Here is a 15,549-nt window from a genome sequence, read left to right on the forward strand (position 1 = left end):
AGCCCTTATCCAGTTGCAATCTGGGTATAGGGAACCTAAATGATTGAAGTATATTTGACAACCCTTAAAACAATGGGTCGCCCCAATGTAGTCGCCACCTCAAAGTTTAAAGTTTTTCTAGAGAAAGTCTTACACTTTCTGCAAAGTCATGTTATTTACTTTGTGAGTGTTTTTTCTATCTCCTATGACCTAAGGATAAAAGCAGGTAAACAGAAATATCAAAGGAAACTATAAATCCATCTTTTTATATCTCCTGCTTTTTCTGCATCTCCATTTACCTTCACCTTCAAATTCTCCAACATGGATTTCCAACCAAATACTGTGTACAATAAGTCACTCGACAAATACAGAGGGCAACTTCAAAGCTATTTAATCGCATTAAAAGTTTCCATACAGTCATTTACAAGTCTAAGCATTTCCATTGTTAAAATGCCATTTTCATTCTTATCTTCTGCATGCAGTGTCATCGTGAATTAAACAGCAAACACAGACCATGAACACAAAGCCTATTTTCTTCCAGACATACCCATACAAATTTCAAATCCGTGGTTAATTACATGTTAACAGATCACGGGGAATCTATTTTGCAAACCTTCTGGAACTTTTTGTTACATAACTTGCTAAACAGTTCCTTGCTGTATCGAGTGCCAATCATCTGATGACATCTCCACATGAAACAGATATTAACCCCTCTGTGGGACAAATAAAGGTATGATTCCCCTTAAAGCAAAGGATGTTTTTCAGTAGAAAGGCACCAATCTCTCCCCCCCCCATCTCTGGTTCTGGGTGGATTTTAACACATAGGCTTGCTGTGCCTCATGTTATTGGCACAGGTGCGGCCCAGGTTGGCCCCCTCCAGGAGCAGATCAGAGAGTCTGTCCAGGCCGAGGCAGGTGGTGAGGGGGCAGAAGAGACCGTAGAGACCCCCGAGGAGGATGCTGAGGGGCCAGCCGATGAAGAGCAGAACCACCAGCCAGATGATGCTCCATAAACACGACCCGCTATCTGCCATCCTAGTCTGGGAGGTAGAGAGGGAAATGAGAGTGGGAGATCAAAGTGGACAACAGCATGACTTGCAAAGCAAAACTCACAAAGCTATAACTGAGCTTTGAAATGTGTGGGAGCCTGGCAGAAGTGCACTATAGGTTCAGTAAAAACACTCAGTCACTACAATAGCATCCGAGTGTGATGCTGTCTGAAGCCGTGACTCTTTAGTGAAGATAGCAGATTATCAGAATGAAACGTGCCCGGTTGATGATCTGGTAGGTTGTCAGGATTAAGCATTGGCCTCTACAAAGCATGATAAACTGGTGTCACGCCCTGGCTCAAGGACGGACAAAAGAAGGAGAACACACATGATTCGTATCCAATTAAAGTACATTTATTTAAGACAAACAAACCAAGATCCAGTAGTGCCAAGCAAGCCAAGAGGAGAGAGAGAGACTGACTGCTCAGGCACCCAAACTTGTAGCTGAGCAGTCAACCTAAATCAGGTGTCAGCAATCTCTCCTGATTGGGGGAGTGGCTAACCAAGGAATTGGATCTGAGGCCTAGGGGCCGTCACCCTGGCAACCAGAAGCAATAACCACCAGTCCTGTCTGCCTGCGGGGGTCAGCAGGCCGCCCACTCACGGAGTGTCGAAGACTAACGTCGGCACATTAGTCACCCGCTAATAGCAGATCAGCGGAGATCATGCATAACTTTAGTAATGAGCATTACTTTATCTGTCAACGCAGATCACAAACAGTGACCCAGGAGTATGATTTGCTGCTGTTTTAAGCCATAAAAGTGCCTGTTGTATCGTCCGCAATGAAAAGTTGCTAATTGGAATGCAGTGCAATTTGTGAACACTTCCAACTTGAGGATTTATGCATCTACACATATACTATACTGTATATGTATATCGTTACTGGTGAAATGTATTCGTTTGCTAACTGATAGCAACCTGACCACCAGCTGTGAGGTCAGGCGTGATTAAAGTGACGCATATATTTAAACACAAAACTAAAACTGATATTGATATAATCTAACTTTCAGTTTCAGCAAGCTAAGCATTTTGCCTCTTTAATCAAAAGTTATACAAACATATATTTATTTATATATAATGACAAACAGTAGATGTTTTATGTGGTCTATAATTCCCTAGAAAGATCCGCCCTGAGGCCCAGCCTTAAAGTTCAAATTGTAGAATTGATGGTTTTATGAGTGTGGATTTGTCGCATGCTAGTCAGGCGGATTTCCTCAACCTCATTCAGCTTTAAGAAGACACAATGTTCAGATGCTTCCCCCCGGCAGGAAATACCATCTTCTTGATGATGCAATGTGTAATTTCCTGTTGTGACACTACTGTCATTTAGGGTTGGGCAATAAACGACACACTGAACATGAGTGTTTGTGATGGCAAACCCGATATTTTGGAAACGCCTTTACACTAAAAAGAGAAAATACTAGACACCAGCAACTGCATTTTCTTAAGAGGAACAATAAAATAGTGCAGCCAGTACAAATGGACTCTGTCATACCATAAAATCACAAATAAAACACTTCAGTGCTCTCTGCTGCTCTTCCATAAAATGACTTACATTCGTACAAGTACTTTTTTTCTAACCACTCGACTGAATAACTGCAATATTACATACAAAATGCCTCTTTTCAGATTCAATGCTATCTCTGTTGCAGCATAAAACACATTTTTATGTGGCAAGTTACAAGTCAGTATAAAGATACCAATACCATAATGCATATGCTCATGGCCAAATGTACATTAACACTTCTACTGCATGCTGTTAGTCTCTCTGACACACTAGCTGATAGCAAAGGTTAGAAGTGAAAGCATTGCAGAGTAGCTATTAATCTAATGAATACCTGTCGTGTAAGTATAAAAGACATGTTCACCTTCAGCAGAGGAATGTTCTGGAGGATGTGAGCTCCTGTTGGTTGTAGGTCTGTCTCCCAGTCTCTCAAATCCTGCTAGAAACTTCCAGGGATGTTGTGTGCGAGCAGTAGTCACTTCCCACCAGTTAGCTCTAATTTACAACAAGGCACCACAGGCAACTGAATTATCATGAGTCCGGCTGAGAGAAAGCAGCAAGTTAGTAAGGAAGTGTTAGCGGAGGGAGGATATTACACTATAAAGACTCATGTGACTCAGTGAAAAGCATGCAGGATGTCATGTGTTTGTAAAAAAAAAAACTAGTGCTATAGACGATCCACCATGAACATGTGTGTAATTGTGATTTGTCCAGTACAAATCATGAAATATTTCCCCATCATGTGATATATTACATTGTTCTAGTAGGCTTTATGCCAAAATTGTCAAGAATTTGCACATAGGGCCTCAGCCGACAGGGATTATCTTCCTTATCTAGCCGCTCCTTCTAATCCTTTCCTCAGCCGACAGAGAGGTACTACTCCAAAATACTCACGAGAAAACTTCGACCCGGGGTGCCCTGCTCTCAGAAGATGGAAAAATAGACGTTACATGGCGCCACACTTGACTGAATGCTGAAAATATGTCTTTCCACATCTATCAACACATGGTTCTCTCCGTCAGGTCTTTAGACTGGGCCAGGCTGGAGCAGCTGTGCAGTTGACCTGCTCCCTCAGCCTGCCCGAGGTATGATGTAACAACAACCAACCTCTGGTGCATGATAATGAATGCATTTCCACTCTGTGTTTTTGCCTAAAGGGCTGTGGACCTTGTTAACCTCTTTATTTTAAGTGGACTTGTGCTTTATTTAGTTGTTTATTCCACACATGGCAGTTATTTTAAAACAAAACATGTACTCTTATACTGTTTAAAAATAATAATAATTATAGCGCATGGTGGAAAGGAGCAGGGAGATCTTATTTTACCCGTCCCTTCTTAAAAAAAAAATAACCATAAAAAAGTCAATTAAAAGCAATATTCTTTCAGTCACAGTTGCTTACAAATACTGAAACAAAACCAGAACACAATCAAAAGTCAACTTCATACCGTCTAATTACGCTTTCTTTATACATTGTCTTAAACATACAAATGTTCTTACAGCCTTTTAACTACCGATACCCGGGTTGGAACTTGGCTTTGTTTTTGATGTTGACACAAATATTGAGCTTTAAACTATTTGTCCTAAATTTGGTCGTCAAGCCTCAACCCAGACACTGATCCCCCTGATGAGATATTCTGCTGTCAGTATTCCACAAAAAGTTATGAATGAGTATTTAAGGCTTGGTTGAGTGAATGTGTACATCCAGAGGGCAAAGCCCAAATCCCCCAGCATGCACACGTACCCTTGGGTGAAGTGACTGACCTACAAATGCAGCTTAGTCGCAGCTTCTGTAGCTGGTATAGGCTGAGCCAATCAGATTTGACTTGTGTGTAAAGCAGAGGGTGGAAGCAGATGAATGGATGCAAGTGTCATGACAGAGATTTTAACAAGGCTTAAATATGTCGAATATACGCTGTATTTGTCTGAGAGGGTGCGTGTGAGAGGGACACAGATTAGAACCTCTGAGCATTATAAGCTCTGATGAGTGCACACATAGTTAAACATGTCCCAGACAATGAAGGATTTGCAATTCTTTTAATAAAAAAGGACTGATGGTTACAAAATTGAATGGTATAGAAAAACGAAACATTATCACCAGGATCTGCTTGGAGCAGAAACAAATACAAAATCACTGACTTTCCACTAATCTTTTCTCAAGGGACAATCCACTCGGTCCCCTAAATAACTGAGGCCCTTAATTAGACAGCAGTCCCAGAAGAAGATGCTCTACTGCTTTTGCTCCCCTTCATTTTCCTCTTCGTCACTGTCGCTGTCTCTGCCGGGATGCTCTGGCATCTTAGCATGGCTCACTGCTTCTTGCTGTTCCTCCTCCTTCTCCTTCTCACTAGTGTCCTCTGGGTTTGGCTCTGGGGTCGCCTCTCCTTCTGGGTTTGGCTCTCCTTCTGGGGTTTCCTGCTCCATGGGGGTTTCTTCTTCTGGCTTTTCTTCGGCGCTAACTGACACTTCCTCATCCACAGCATCAGGCTTGGTTTGTTGTGGAGGCAGAGCCAGTTTCTGCTGCTGCTGCTAAAAAAAATGGTGGAAAGGAAAATATTCACATTATTACATCTTAGTGCGTTCTACTGGGAAATCATCTTTAATGATGGCAGTGTAGTATTTATTCCTTTCCCAGCAGAGAAGCCTTTTTTCTCATTTCTTCTCCCCCTGTCATGCCATAATCCTCTTTTCAAGGCAGCACATAAAATATGAACGTAGTGTAAAAATCTCCTGCACTCTTACTATGCTCAGCTTGTTAATTCTCAACACGCAAACTACAACAACTCTAACATCTCACTTATTTACTGCTCTGCATTACAAATACTAAAATAGCAACAGAGACAGGGACAGCTTTTAGCACTGCTTTAGTGCTGAATATCACAACGACTAAAAGAAAGTGTAAGACAGAATTGTGTTGGTAAAACATGTGTACACTCAAAGTAGTAACAGTTCTCAAATATTCTAAGGATTATAAGCCTCTCCTTTTCGAAACGACAACATGCTGCTGTGATTTGAATGATACATTCTATAACACATAGGTTTGAGCAAGCTCTCTGATTGGTCAATAGGCGTGTTTGATTCCACGATCAAACAACGATCAAATAGAACGTGCCTAATCACAAAGTATCCAGTGGCCTACACATGCCACTAGCCTACCGAAACTACTTCCATGAGCCTACATCGTGTGGTTTCCATAGCGACGTTTAGCGACACACAGCCGTTACACTGTTATACATTGTCTCTCGTTGGAAATCGGTAGCTACAAAATGTCAGATTTTAAAGTTAATTTTGATTTGTTGGGGGGCCTCAGTATTGATGGATGGTTGGACATGGACAAAGACCACAAAACCAACGGAGCTGAACAGCTTACTGTACTATCGTTACCATGGGAACTACTTTCTAGGAACTACTTTCTGACGGAGATTAACTCAAGCAGAAAGCGTAGGTTTGGGAGTGAATTAGCCCACATTATGAAATTATTTTTCCAGTACAGGCGTACGGACCTCGGCGCAAGCACCTCGGTCCTGCCGCAGTACTGTCGTACCAATAATGACGTTCAAGAACAGCCTCTCGTGTATGATTGCTTAAGTAAAACATCCTTTGACACTCATTGTATTTATGAAATGTTTTACCTGTCGGTGCTTCTGGGAGGTCTGGATCATGTGCATGTACATGTTATACACCATGTTGGTCATCTCTGGCATGTTCTTGATGATTTGGTCTTTCTGTCCAGAAGCATCTCTCTGAGGGAAGGAAGGAGAAAGATGACGTGAAGGGAATGGTAATGATGTATATCGGTCTTGTTAGCATGGTTAACTATTGATGTGATGCAAATGTGCACAGAAATTACAATTCCACTATGTTCGTTATTTGAAAGCCAATTTCTCGCCCACTGTCTCATGCGATCGCTGCTCACGTACTATCAAGAGGTTTGGAGTTTTTAATTGACAGTATCAGTATGCAGACAGAGCCGGACAGCCTAAACTGAGGAGCGAAGCGAGCAGAATGTTTAATCTGCTTGCTCCTAAAGACATGCTTGGTGCTCAGAGGCCCTCAGGGCATCAGTACTGTAAAACTTAACCATGTGTGGTTTTATTACTGTAAAAACATCATGAAGTGTTGCCCAGTGGTTAAGTGTGATTAAACATTAAGCTTTACGGCCTGTCCAATACTGTTCAACGGTGCTGTAAATACGCCTATATCCATATGGAGCATCAAGCAGCATCCTTTATGGTTTAGTTTCTGCCTCTGAATCAGCACTGTTAAGTAGCCTGTCAAAGTTCTGATCAGTCAAAAGTCGGAATCTTTTAAATCTGCATCTGCGTGTAAGCAGCAGGGGTTACCGACTCCAGATAGACGGGCTAAGCAAGGGCCGCATGTGTGTGCCCAAAAGAGCTGTCCCCCCCGGCGACGAACACTCTGGAGTCAGTGGAAGTGTCACAGGCTGAGGGGTATTTTAGACGGCCCTGTTGCCACACACGCCAGTCAGCGAGACACAGTGACCAGACAACAGTCGTCTCATGCTGGCCTGGCGGGATTTGGTTAGAGTGCTTTAGCCTTCTGACCTTTGAGGGTTAATTATAGCCAGGCCTGTGTTTCCTATGCTTTCAGATGGCCCCTGCAGAATGCTGTTAACAGGGCAGGGCCTATGGGCGAAGTGGCTGTAAGACTTAGAACCAGCGAGGAACAAAGGGAGAGAAGATGCCATTCAGAATATAGAAGCAGGATTAGCAGAGTCAAGGGGCTTTGGAGTGCGCAACAGTTATGTGGAAACTGGCATAACTGGATACAGAGCTTGAGTTCTTGACTATCATCCAAATGTAATGGAGTAGAAGAAGGAAGCGCTTTGAGAAAGTGTTTTGTGCCTGTGTGTACGTACGGGCTGTTCCTGGCTGTAGTACTCGTGCGGCCGGATGTGCAGCTGCATGGGTCGGGCGGTGAGCTGGTTGAAGACAGGAGTCAGCTCGAAGCAGTTCTGGAACAACGACACCCGGCCGAAGATGTACAGACCCAGCCTGGCTCTGGACATGGCTACCACCAGACGCCTCACATCCCTGTGGAGCAATAGGAAAAACAAGTTTAATATTGGTTTGATAGAGGGGAGAAAAACATCAAAGAAGTGGGAGGCAAGTGTGAAATTGTGAGAGGAGATGAAGTCATGTGTAGGGGGCAAAGTCTAAAACAAGTAAAGGGATCACATTTCAAGGATGAAGTAAGTATTATAAAAAGGAATGGAAAAATCAGTGAAGGGTAGGAGGAAAGAGGTTTAGTGAAGGATGAGCAGCAACATAACATTTCACTTGTTAGACGCTTTTATCCAAAGCAACTTACATACTCAATACTGTGGGCAATCCCCACAGGAGCAATTTGGGGTGAAGTGTCTCAGGGACACAACGACATGCTGACTGCAGTGGGACTCGAACTTGCTAACATGAAAGGAGGACAAATGTACAGGCTAAGAGAGAAATGAAAGGCAAAGGGCAGGGATAAACAAAACACAAAGAGAGGGAGAGGTGGGAGAGAACTACAGAGGGGAGATAGCTCACTTTTTCTTGCCACCCAGTAGAATAAATAAATGTATTCTTAAGAAACTAAGGAATGCAACTTGGCTTGCTCTGATGGCCTCAGAGTTTGTTTAAAAAAAACCATGCTTTCAACATGCCTTTGACTTCATAGCACACATCCAAATATTAGATTATTATAATTAAAGTTATATTGGAGGCCTGTGGTGCAGTGGGTTGAGCGTTGGTGTTCGGATCAGGGGGTCACAGGTTCAAACCCCACTGCAGTCAGCATGTCGTTGTGTCCCTGAGACACTTCAACCCAAATTGCTCCTTTGGGGATTGCCCACAGTATTGAGTATGTAAGTTGCTTTGGATAAAAGCGTCTAACATGTGACATGTAATGTTATATACATTCATACGGTGGAAGAGTAGCAGAAGCTATTTGACAAATTCAGAAAGACACAAAAATCTGCTCAAAAATACACAGAAAATGTAAGGGATACCATTGAAACTGTATGTATAAAATACACACATAAATATCTTTGTATTGTGTTTTAGGTGTTTGGATGGTCGACCAAATGGAGCTTTGCAAAAATACACCAGCTGGCCTATAAATCTGTGGGACTAAAGCTTATAAAAATCTACAGAAGAAGGCAGAGCCTATGTGTGGCTTATTCAAGCAGCTGTGCTGATACCGTCTTTGGTTTGATGTACAAGAATTTTGGCTTACCAACACACATTAACATATACATATGTTGAAATGCAGCCAAAAAATGTGGAATATGACCACCTGAGCACTTCATGAGATTAAGAGGATTAATACTGCAATATGCATGATGGGTCCCATGAATATGCAGGAGGAGAGAAAAAAAGGCTTATGGAAATCATCTCGCAGGGTTTATGAGTGAGGTAATGTGCAGCAGGCTGGTAGGTGTATGTCAAATGGTTGCACCTTTAAAGCATGTTACAAAATGAAAGTAGAAAGCACAACCTTTCCACAGAGACAATCTTCACCAATGAGCACCGAGCTCAAGAAGAGGGGAACCAATCGTGGAGCTTGTGGCCTGTGGACATGGCACTACTGAAACGCCCACCTGTGCTGTGACATGGCAGGGCAAAGTGGACGCATGCCGTTTGCATGTGTGCTCACATGTGTTTGTGTGTGTGTGTGTGTGTGCATGTCAGAGCGTGTCTGGATCTGCTCCTCCCTGTCAGAGAGGGTGCTCTGTGTGTGTGTGTGTGTGTGTGTGTGTGTGTGTGTGTGTGTGTGTGTGTGTGTGTGTGTGTGTGTGTGTGTGTGTGTGTGTGTGTGTGTGTGTGTGTGTGTGTATCAGCAGGAATGCCTCTCCTGACAAAGTAAGGGGTCGGCTTGTCATATGGTCAGCTGCGTCCCCTGCGGTTGTCACGGCAACAGATTGCCATGAGGGCAGATGAAGAGAGGGGGTTGTAAGGTGGGACTCAGCGGTATACCACAGTGATCCCTGTGTGGGAAAAACACAATGACAGCACAGGAATTTCCCATGAACCCCTGCTCTTTTAATCACTGAGGCGGCCATTCAGAAGTGTCAGCGACGCCAAGATATGAATGAATATTAGGTCAAAGCAAAGCTCATGAGAAAGGGAATTAAAGACAGTTTTTGTTTAAATGCTTTAAACTCAGCTGTTTAGATGTAATGTATTTTGGCATTTTAATAAAACAACCTGCCATTGTTATAACATGAGAAATAAGAGAACATTGCATGATCATGTAGCTCAGTGGTTCCCAAAGTGGGGGGCGCGCCCCCCCTGGGGGGCACAGAGGCATGACAGGGGGGCCGCAAGAGACCAGGAGGAAAAATGGTTATTAAAAAAAAAAGCTTGCCCCCCGGACCCCTCTCTGTGAGGTCCACACACCACCTATAAAAGCAGCACTTTACCCCTGCTTACACCTATATGCCTCGAGCCTTCATTGTAACTGTCACACTGTGTATTTGCGTGGGGATTGTTGCAGTCGAAAATTCAACTGTAGCGACCGGTACATTAATGGGAAACCTTAAATGTTTGAGAACCCTCTATGAAACGTCAAGCTACCCCACAGCACCCCAAAATAAATATCTGGCGCCGCCACTGAGCCTGACTATTTGTGTTGGGGGGGCCCCGACTTCTTTTTTTCTCCAAAGGGGGGGCCTGCCAGAAAAAGTTTGAGAACCACTGATGTAGCTCATCACTCATAGTGAGAAGCTGACAGCACGATGATATTATCAGGCTCTATAAGATCAACTTCATTGATGGAAGCACTCATCCAGGATAATGAAAACTTGAGTTATCTGTCAGTGAAGGGATTTACAATAGTGCTGAAGTTGTAGCACATTGTTAAAGGGGCAACCTTTGACAACCTTCCCACTCTGTGTGGGCTGAGAATGAGTATAGGAGCAGGGAGCAGTGTAAGACAAGATCAAATGGATGATACTGAGAGGAGAGCAGGCGCTGGCAGCAAGATGAACTACCCTCTCTGTAGCCCGCAGCACTTCTCATTCCCAGCTACATCCATTCATTGCTTTATCTGTGGAATGAGGAAAGAGCTAAATAGAGTTTTTAAGTGTTTAGCTGCCGGCTAAAAGACCAAGCTCAAGGGTGGGGTGTATAGGGGAGGCTTGTATTTAGATACCAAAGAAATGGCTTAGTATTCATGCTGGGGTTCCAATTAGCAGAGTGTCCAGTGTAAGGGTGGGTGAGAGCAGTGGCTGTGTAGCTGGGCTGAAGCGGTGAGCGGTGCAATTCCAACAGCAGCTTCTGTACATCACAGCCAGAGGCCAGCGTGGCAAGCTGGAGCACCGAGTTGAGCCTCAATAGTCTGGTCTTAAAACATGGAGCGTATTAGTCGCAAAGAGCTCATCAGTGGCGTCATGGCAGCCGAGAAGTGAAAAGCCATTTCACTACGAACCGATTCATTGAAATGAGGCGGTAGTGAAGAGAAGAGGAAGCAGAGAGATAAGGAGCTGAGCGGATAGCAATGGGACATGAAACAAAAAGACATAAAACCTACCGCTGCAGTTAGGTTAACACTCCTGCCTCTTAATGACTATTATATGGTATGCCTTTGATCCGAGCAGAGCCCTTTGTTTGATACTCTCCCCCCAATCATCGTAGCACAATAGCTTCTCTTAAACATGACACAGAATACATTCAGCTCCAGAGACATGCGCCCGTCCCGAAGCCCCCCTTTATCCTCCCTGCCTCAAATTGAGCTCTCACACATTTCAAGAGAGCAACTGTGTCTTTTAGCAAACTTCATTGAATAGTTACACATGACAGAAGCACAACGCCTCCCGAGAGCAGCGGTCTCAGGAGAGTTTAGTGCCGACGTTTTGCCGTGTGGTTTCCCTGGAGGGTGTGTATCTAAGGCGCAGATCATATTAAAAGATGTATTTTGATGTGGTAGAAAAGCAGCTGAAGGCGTCTACTGAAGGTTTTCTGCCTGGCACTTCAAGTATTTACCTGAGATGTCCCACGGCTTTGGTGCGGACCAGGGAGAGGATGATGTAGTCATTCTGCTGACCCTGGAACCTGTCCACTGTTGTCACCTGCGCAGACACACAAACATATTCATGATTAAACATACACACAGAAATATTAAAGATATGCTAACTAAGCCATGGTAGTGGCAGAGAAAATGAGTGTATGCATTTGAGGTAGGTGGAGGGATTTAGCTGAAATGTTTTGGAAACACGAGGGAGATTGCTTTCCTTCTGAAATGTTGCCCTTTTTCTTATTTGTTTATTTTTTGGGGGGCTGAATGAATGCTGGTGGCAGTGCCTGTGTTTTCTTGTTATTGCTGTTATCGCCGCAGGCCACATGGGCAGCTAGCGGGGCTAATGCGGCTTAGAGGGCATTTGCCACCACTAGCCTCTTACCTGGGCCCCCTGAGACTCAGGACCAAGGTACTTGGGACCATGCTGCCTGACGGGTGAGAGATTATCGCAGGGAGGAAGAGAAAGGAGAACACTTTAGGAGTTTTCTTTTTCAAATCAAAAGGAAACTCATGTCAACCAATTTGCTTTCATACCCAGGTTATCCTGTCTTGCTGAGGAGCGTTCTTATTCCTGTACATGAAGAACAGAGCTGTGTTTTTACTTAGCAAGTGCCGATACACCTTACATCATCCAAAAACATATTTATAAGAAGCTAGGAAACGGAGAAGCATTGCTGTAAAACGGAATACATTACAATACTAGCACTAGCTGTACTGTATGTACAACTGTTCCTTCAGCCTATAAGATCTGTGCACAACAAACTGTTTTTCATTTTTAGGTGGTGGTCTTAACAAACAGATAGGATCGATGTTTAGTCCCACTAAGAGTATTGCCTCAATAATAAATCTAATTGAAATACAAAATGGAGAAAACACTTTCGAAATCAGCATCTCGTCACACTTGGTAATGGCAACCAAGTAAGAAGCAATAATGTTATCCTGAAACCAGTCAGAGTCAGACTGGAAGTAAATAATGGTGACACAAACAAAGCATGTCCTACTTATTAACATGTGGACATAAAAAGGAAGCTATGCTGTTGTAAAGGCCACATAGTGTGGTATCCAAAGCCCATCAGAAAGACCTCAGCCTTTCCTCTATAGATCCATCCTGTAGAGAGGATCAATGGAGCACCAGCTACCATTGAGAAGCCGCCCAGGCTCCAACATAAGAACCAGCCATGCTGAATAAATCATCATGTGGTCCCAGTTACCTCGTATGAGCTATTGCAACTTTTAATGATCCTTTACTAAACCCCGTTTGGGTGACGGGAAGGGAGTGTAGGGAAAGTGTGTGTGAACGTGTAAAAGAGGAAGAGATAATCATGCAGCAGACCAACATGTCTCCCTGTTGCTATGTAGAACAGATGCAGCACCAGAGGCAACAATATGTCGGTTTTACACTAGCACGAGGCGTCATGGGCTGTATGTTAGAGTCAATGTTCAAGTCAAACAGACGCGGTATGCATGCATGCACGCACAAATGTGGCATGTAGAGACAGCGCTCCAGTACACCATGTGTTGATATAATTGTGGACTTAAAGGGGGATATAAAGACAGTTTTAATCGAAACATGGCAACTCAATACTGGAGTAGGGGCGCTCAAGAAAGGGAGTTATTCTGAGCCCACAGACAAAGAAGCCCAGATAGAGAATCTCCCCAAGGCGCAGCATTTTGCATGGAGTTTAGTTATTTATGAGAAATCTTCCAGGGAGTGAATTACCGAGGTCATGCCATTGTGGCACACACATATCTGAGGACACGAGGAAGCACACCAACACACAGAATACACTGAGATGTATATGTGTGCGCACACATACACAGTTTATTTCTAGTAGAAGCTATTTGAATAAATGCTCTTCCATTTCTCATCGTGATGATGCTAATGGTCAAGCATGAATCTCTCCTCTCTCTTTACTCACTCGATCCATCCTGCTGTCTAATTCATGGCAATTACGCCCTGGAATGTGCAGAAGTCAGGCTGCCAGATTATCACATTTTTCACTCTTTCTTAGAAGTGTAAGGTCGCGTTTCCCATTTCCGAGGCTCAGGATTTAATTTCCGTCTCAAAAGGCATGGTGGGACATGTTAGGAAGAGGTTTTTTATCTTTGTTAACACATCCTATTAATATATCCTGGTTCTGGTCACACAGCCAGATTTTCTTTCCTATTTTTGAAGAGGCTTCAGCTCTCAAGAAATGAAGGGATCCCACAGGAGGGATGGAGAAAGTGTTTGTGTTAGCAGCCATGTGTATTAATGAAGGGAGTGGGGCAGAAGGTGACACTGAGGAGGATTCCACATGACCACTCCTCCCTTCTACTTTCTCTCTCCACGACTGTGCACTTTGTATTAGGGCTGCTCAATTAATCGTATTTTAATCGCAATTACGATTATGGCTTGCGACGATTACGAAAACAACGTAATCGAAATAAAACGATTTTTTTTTTATTATTTTTTTTTTTTTAATTATTATTTTTTTAAAATTATTTTTATAAATGTTTCAGTTGAATTATACTTAAAGTTCAGGGTAATCAACTGTTCAAAACATACTGTTCAAATTTTTTTTTCAATAAATTGATGTTTTCAAAGTAAATGGATAATCGTTTTTAATAATCGTGATATCAATTATTGACCCAAATAATCGAGATTATAATTTTTGCCATAATCGAGCAGCCCTACTTTCTATCAAGCTAAACAAAGGTTTACTTGATCACAATTGCTCAAAAAGGGCTTGGTAGGATTGGGCTGAGATTTGTGCGGTAAGAAAAGATGCAATGACTTTTGTGTAATGAAGTTTTAAGTATTACTTCAATGAATCAACAGTATCCTGGTGTTTAAAATATACAGCAACAGAAAGTGAACTCAAATGTACCTTGTCTGCAAGAATCATAGAGTAAACACATACAAAATGAGATATGTACACAAACAGTTGTGTTTTGATACAGTAGACAGCTTTGGCCGGTGTGTTGTTGAGTCAGTGACTGGTGCTAACTGTCCCTTCTCCTCTTTTCAAACTCGTTTCAGTCATCGCAGTAAAGTGGGATGGCTGTTGACATTTGCTTGGTTTTAGCTATTGTGACACATTCTCAGACACACTGTGGACCCAGCACTCTGCGCCATGACCTTTCTGATGCTCAGCATTTTCCCACAAGAGCCCCTCTTTCTCTTTTATCTCCCTCCCTGTCTGGCTATCTTTCTTTTCAGCAAATCTGACAGCCTGTCACTCCTGTCACTTTATTACAAGGATGGCATACTGACTAAGGCCATGAGCACAATGCATGACAGTTTATTTTTTTTAAACATTGCAGGACTTTTAACATGACCAAGCACAATCTCTGGCTAGATGTCAGAACAGGGAATATACTTGAAGACAAAGCAACAAGGATGTGTAGCACAGCAGAACATAGAGCCACAACCCCAGGAGATAAAAGGCTCCGGCCCTGCAAGTGGTACAAAGCACCACGCACACAAATACCTCATTCACACCAACGCAACTCCGGTTCAAGCTCCGTGCTAGAGCTTTTCAGGTTCAGAACCGGTTCTTCGGTTTAGCTCCGGCTCTTTTCACACTGCCCAGAGTCCGACTGGTGCTGCGTCATTGCGTCATCGTTTGCGTCATGACGTAACCGTTTGCGTGCCTGCTTCATAAAGCCAAACCGCGCGGAAACCCCTCACAGCTGAGCTGACACCGACAACAACAACAATGGCCGATTGTGCTCCAGCTTCCTCTGTACCTCTTCTGAAGACCAGATTCCCAGTAGGTAGCTGGTCTCTTCAGTGGACCACTGCTGCTTGTTAAGTTTCTCCATCGTTGTGTACAAACTGGATAAAAGGCCGGCTTTTTGTTGTTGTTCAGGAGTTGATCCCGCCCCTGCGCCTGCCCCTGCCCCTGCCCCCGCCTCGACGTAAGCGTGACGTATGTGGTGCTTTTGCTCTGGCCGGACAATTTGTTGGTGCTCGAAATGAACCGGATTCCGGAGCTAAGAGGCTGCTCCGGGCTGCGGTGTG

General features: G+C 43.5%; 1 protein-coding gene and 1 long non-coding RNA gene across 2 annotated transcripts in view; both read right to left on the minus strand.

Annotated features, from left to right (window-relative positions):
• Positions 1–349: 349 nt before the first annotated feature.
• LOC104950377 (uncharacterized) lies at positions 350–3,128 on the minus strand. Its single transcript, XR_798911.1, has 2 exons — positions 2,896–3,128; positions 350–1,018 (listed from the first exon to the last, which is right to left on the minus strand). It is a non-coding gene; the product is annotated as an uncharacterized lncRNA (long non-coding RNA).
• A 1,418-nt stretch (positions 3,129–4,546) lies between these two features.
• The window catches only part of aqr (aquarius intron-binding spliceosomal factor), a gene marked incomplete at its 5' end in the record, with an annotated part of 38,890 nt that continues 27,887 nt past the window's right edge, over positions 4,547–15,549 (minus strand). The window contains 4 exons of the mRNA XM_010776899.1: positions 4,547–5,057; positions 6,161–6,271; positions 7,408–7,582; positions 11,510–11,595. Of these exons, the coding sequence (XP_010775201.1) occupies positions 4,758–5,057; positions 6,161–6,271; positions 7,408–7,582; positions 11,510–11,595 (672 nt within the window). The remainder of the gene's footprint in view (positions 5,058–6,160; positions 6,272–7,407; positions 7,583–11,509; positions 11,596–15,549) is intronic.

This window comes from Notothenia coriiceps, unplaced genomic scaffold, assembly GCF_000735185.1.
Source record: "Notothenia coriiceps isolate Sejong01 unplaced genomic scaffold, NC01 NC01_scaffold00017410, whole genome shotgun sequence".
Taxonomy (NCBI): Eukaryota; Metazoa; Chordata; class Actinopteri; order Perciformes; family Nototheniidae; genus Notothenia; species Notothenia coriiceps.